This window comes from Henckelia pumila, chromosome 3, assembly GCF_033568475.1.
Source record: "Henckelia pumila isolate YLH828 chromosome 3, ASM3356847v2, whole genome shotgun sequence".
Lineage (NCBI taxonomy): Eukaryota > Viridiplantae > Streptophyta > Magnoliopsida > Lamiales > Gesneriaceae > Henckelia > Henckelia pumila.
The window spans coordinates 168,300,304-168,304,736 of record NC_133122.1 but is presented as its reverse complement, the minus strand read 5'-3'; the positions used below and the strand labels follow the sequence as shown (position 1 = coordinate 168,304,736).

Genomic DNA, 4,433 nt, shown 5'->3' with positions numbered 1-4,433 from the left:
GGACATTAAATTCCAAATTTCCAAGCAACCATCTTGCCCAACGGAATTGATTATCTAAGAGGAAGTATATTATGATGTGCTTTGAATGTAGATGATTATCAAGATAAATTTTTTGTTAAGATAGAGATCTCAATTTTATCTATCTACATATTTATATATGATTTATACTCTATAAATAAAGATTCTCAGTTATGAATGAAATAGGCTTAAGTCATTCATGGAACTCACATTTCTCTCTTCTCCTCACTCTCTCATTAAATTGATAACATTATCCTTGTTTTTGTTCTAGATATTAAGGATCATTGATAGCTATAGTTGGGAGTTGGGACCGATAAAGTTACGTAAAGTGGATATCCGAGCAAATTTTGTTTGAGAAAAATACCGGCTTTTCCAACACAACTCAAGTTTGGGTATATGCTAACATTGCCGTTTCTTTTCATGTGCTGAGGATATGCCAAGTGATGGTTCATAAGAAGCATATTGCTCTAAAATTGATGCATTCCATAATATTCCATGAATAACATTCATTCAAATTCCAAGGATGTTATCTCTTTCACTGGCATTACAAGAAGGTATTTTTTTTTTTTTGCAAATAGAAGGTAAATTCACTAGTAATTTACTGTTGACTTGATGGCATCCAATATCTGCGAGAAGAAAGGAACCAAGTCACAATCATACCAGCGCACATACTAAAGCGAAAGGAGGCATCCAATAAAAAAATGACCGGACTGACCTTATTCTTAGTTGGCATGTAGAATGGTTCAAATACTAAAGGGAAAGGAGTATCCAGACCACATACTCTTGCTACTGGAGATTCTAACTGCCAAGAAGTACATAAAATATTTCAAATACAGAAAGAACAAATTACATGTTCGAGCTTCGGGTTTGGTACAATTGATTTTATAGAATTTACAGACCAGACGAGCCCGATTATGACACCATCTAATTTGATGGTTACGACAGATAAACAGAAAAACATACAAGTAGATGCAAAGTGACAAGCTATCACATCTCCTAGCTTTAACTTAATTGAGTGTAATGTATTTCCACAGGAACACATGCACATGAAAACACCCACTAGAAAGAGAGACTAGCAGCGTATTCTACACTGCTATCAGCAATAGATTTGGCAGTCTTTAGCTGGTTACAGTCATGCTAAAGCTTGCGATAGACGAGCGCAACTTGTATGCAAAAATATACCACTTAGCCAAAGATCGAGGCATCAAGATTGAAGCATTCATAGTTCATCAGAACCACATAGAACCGAAACAAGTTTAAAACATTACCCTCAGAAAGCAGCGTTCAACTATAGAGGCGGAGACTTCAGCACCGAATCCTCCTGTTATCGGAGCTTCATGGCTGACCTGTGAAGAAAATAGTCAGGAAAACGTTGAGAAGGAACAAGAATCATCATGCCGGAACAAAGTTGAGCCATAAATTCTCACCAAAAGTCTTCCAGTTTTATTTACTGATGCCTCCACCGTTTCCTTGTCCCATGGGATTAGAGTTTTTAAGTCTATCAGTTCACAAGAGATGCCATCCTACAACGGTCACAAGGTTTAGAAAATGTGAATACCGAGAATCGTGACTCAACCACGATTTAGAGAAGAAATATACGTAGATACTTAGCTATTACACTTATGAAAAGTACAATAAATAGTAATGCAAGAAACAACTCCAATTTAAAATTCCTTTTACTTGTAATAAAAACAAAAATTGAATCTTAAACGTCTCATTTGACATTTAAAGCCTAACATGGACTATTGAAATTTCAAAATAGTTTCAGGGTCAAATGGACCGTATTAACCAATGGTTGGCAGATTAGCAGCAAGGAGGATTACCTTCTCAGCTTCGACACATGCCTGTTCCATAACAGACAATTGAGCTCCCCACCCGACAAGTGTTATGTCACTTCCTTCACGAATCACCTGAGATTCCAGAAATTTCTAAATTTAGAGATAATTCATTCACTATAAAACTAGAAAAAGAAATCAGAATACCTCTGCCTCAGATAAAGGCAACATGTAATCTTCCTCTGGGACCTCTTCAACAGCAAGCCGATAAAGCCACTGAGACCATTTGAAAACTTACTTAGCAATTGCTATGAATTTTAATATTTTTTTAGGTTTTTACAATCTATATCTATACCTTTGGTTCAAAAAACACGACAGGGTTTGGGTCTCGAATTGCAGATAATAGTAATCCTTTAGCTTGCCGAGGACCACGTGGGATCACCACCTAAATGAAGTAGATAAGAAAAGACAACGCAAACCAAGTTGAAGATGACCATTAAAATCAACAAGTTACTAACAATCCTTTGTACAAAAGCTGCATGTCAATAGCAAATATTGCATATTCCCCAAATACCTTAATACCCGGAACATGACAGAAAAAAGCTTCAGGGGATTGTGAGTGGTAATGGCCTCCATGACCCACAGCTCCATAAGGCGCTCTAATTGTTAAACCTAAGTAGAGTAAGCTTGTTAATAGAATATTTTACTGTTAGTGTTCTAAATGGTGGCCAAGGCGGCCGCCCTGCCTTTGCCTAAGGCAACGTTCTAGGCAGTTGAAGTTCGGCGAGGCGGACGGGGCGGCAGTCAAGGCGGGTGGGTGGTGGTCAAAGTCAACCAATTTTTTTCCTTTTTAAGACTAGTCAACCAATTTAAAACAACCAAAATTATTTATACCTATATTTTCTATTCAAATTTCAAAAGTCAAAACATAAAAGGAGACAACCCACAAGTGTCTCTCTCCTTTTCTTTACACCACTACCCCCACTCGTCGCCACCTCCAGCGCAGTAGGCTAGCTTTTGTATACTATATTTATAATAAAATCTTGTTCTATTTTTCTTATTCTTTACAGTTACATATACATATTTGCAATTTATATAAATTATATTATAGTGTATTGAGTTTATTTATGCATAAACATCATTTAATTTATGCATATGTTGTATGATTACACGTGATTATATATATAAACTAGTACAAAAAATTCAACTGCCTAGCCACCGCATATATTGTATGATCACCTGTAATTAAATATAAAAACAAGTAAAAAAATTCAACCGCCTAGGCACCACATTTTATGATTACCCGTAATTATATATAAATAACTGTACAAAAAAATCCAACCGCCTAGGCGGTCGACAACGACCACCTCTTACAAAAATGTTTACCGTGAAGGAAGAACAAAGCTCGATCAAGAATTACCTCCACAGTTAAATTGATTACCACTCCTGTATCTAAACTTAGCAGCCTCATTCACAATCTACAAATTAAGACTGAATGTGATTAAGATCAATTAATCCACTATTCTTGTGGGAAGAGTAGCAAGAAGGCGTAGGATACATGCCTGATCAAAAGCTGGAAAAATATAATCTGCAAATTGAATTTCAGCTATTGATCGGTTTCCCTAGATTTTTAAAGGCATTCTAAGTGTTAGTGGATGAAAAATACGAAAATGTTGAGTCTCTGCTGTTATATATAATAAGTATCAATCGAACATTGAAAGCTCACCATTGCTGCCAGACCAATAGCGAATCCAACTATACCCTGCGTCAGAGATCAAAGTCATGCGAAAATACTTTCTGAATGGACGAAACATAAAACAAGATTCCGATATTTTTTACCTGTTCGCAAAGAGGAGTGTTGAAAACGCGAGATTTGCCAAATCGATCGGCTAATCCAGTAGTGCAACGGAAAACACCCCCAAAGCCCACATCTTCCCCGAATACGTACGCACTGAAAGCAAGTCAGGAACCCCAAAATCACAAAGTTAAAGAACCCATTTCAAAATTAAATTAAAAATCAGAAAACAAAAACTCTACAAGATCGAGGGATCAGGGGCGAACCGTGGGTCAGTTTCTAAGGCAGTGTGAAGGGCCTGATTGATTGCGGAGAAGAGATTGATCCTCCCAGCTTCCGTCGACAGTCCTCTCCTAGAGGAAGAAAACTGAACACCACGATCCAACAAGCTTCCAATTCTCCTCAAACTGCTGCATCCAGCCATTTCAATTCACTCACAAGAATGAAATTCGTAATAATTATTATAATTATTATCTACCAAGCCTTGTTTGGTACACGGAACGAACCTCTGCTCTGAGTCATCAATGTTAGCACACCATAGCTAATAGAGTTTATCTCCTTTTCTATCAGACGTGGAATAAATCTTATATTTTAATTCTTTTTCAAATCGTCTGAAAGGAATATAACTTGCCTACACAAAAAATTTCTTAATCATATTTTTCTAAATTATTAAAGCTTTAATTTAAATGTTTTGCTTTTCTAACTTTAGATTTTCTAGATTTGATATTTTCTAGACTTGATATTTTCGAAAGTTAATATTTTCTAGATTAATAAATATTTCTTAGATTTATTATTATCTTGACGTGGTATTTTCAAGAATTACTATTATCTTTATTTACCAAGAT

The 4,433-nt window shown here is 36.0% G+C and overlaps 1 protein-coding gene across 1 annotated transcript; it reads right to left on the bottom strand.

Annotated features, from left to right (window-relative positions):
- Nucleotides 1-495: 495 nt before the first annotated feature.
- On the bottom strand, nucleotides 496-4,088 carry LOC140887882 (2-oxoisovalerate dehydrogenase subunit beta 1, mitochondrial). The gene is made up of 13 exons (XM_073295455.1): nucleotides 3,855-4,088; nucleotides 3,633-3,744; nucleotides 3,520-3,555; nucleotides 3,356-3,415; nucleotides 3,214-3,271; nucleotides 2,368-2,465; nucleotides 2,149-2,238; nucleotides 2,001-2,069; nucleotides 1,842-1,928; nucleotides 1,446-1,541; nucleotides 1,287-1,364; nucleotides 734-820; nucleotides 496-644 (listed from the first exon to the last, which is right to left on the bottom strand). Exons 1-13 carry the CDS (start codon nucleotides 4,010-4,012, stop codon nucleotides 609-611), a joined length of 1,065 nt encoding a protein of 354 aa, XP_073151556.1. The 5' UTR covers nucleotides 4,013-4,088; the 3' UTR covers nucleotides 496-608.
- Between the last annotated feature and the right edge of the window lie 345 nt (nucleotides 4,089-4,433).

Excerpts from the sequence above, each read along its gene's own strand:
- LOC140887882 (XM_073295455.1), bottom strand. The coding sequence starts at position 4,012 with ATGGCTGGATGCAGCAGTTTGAGGAGAATTGGAAGCTTGTTGGATCGT. Across the intron at positions 2,239-2,367 it reads GTCATGTTCCGGGTATTAAG|GTGGTGATCCCACGTGGTCC; the intron begins GTATTTGGGGAA and ends TACTTCATTTAG. Across the intron at positions 1,365-1,445 it reads ATAAAACTGGAAGACTTTTG|GTCAGCCATGAAGCTCCGAT; the intron begins GTGAGAATTTAT and ends TTTTCTTCACAG.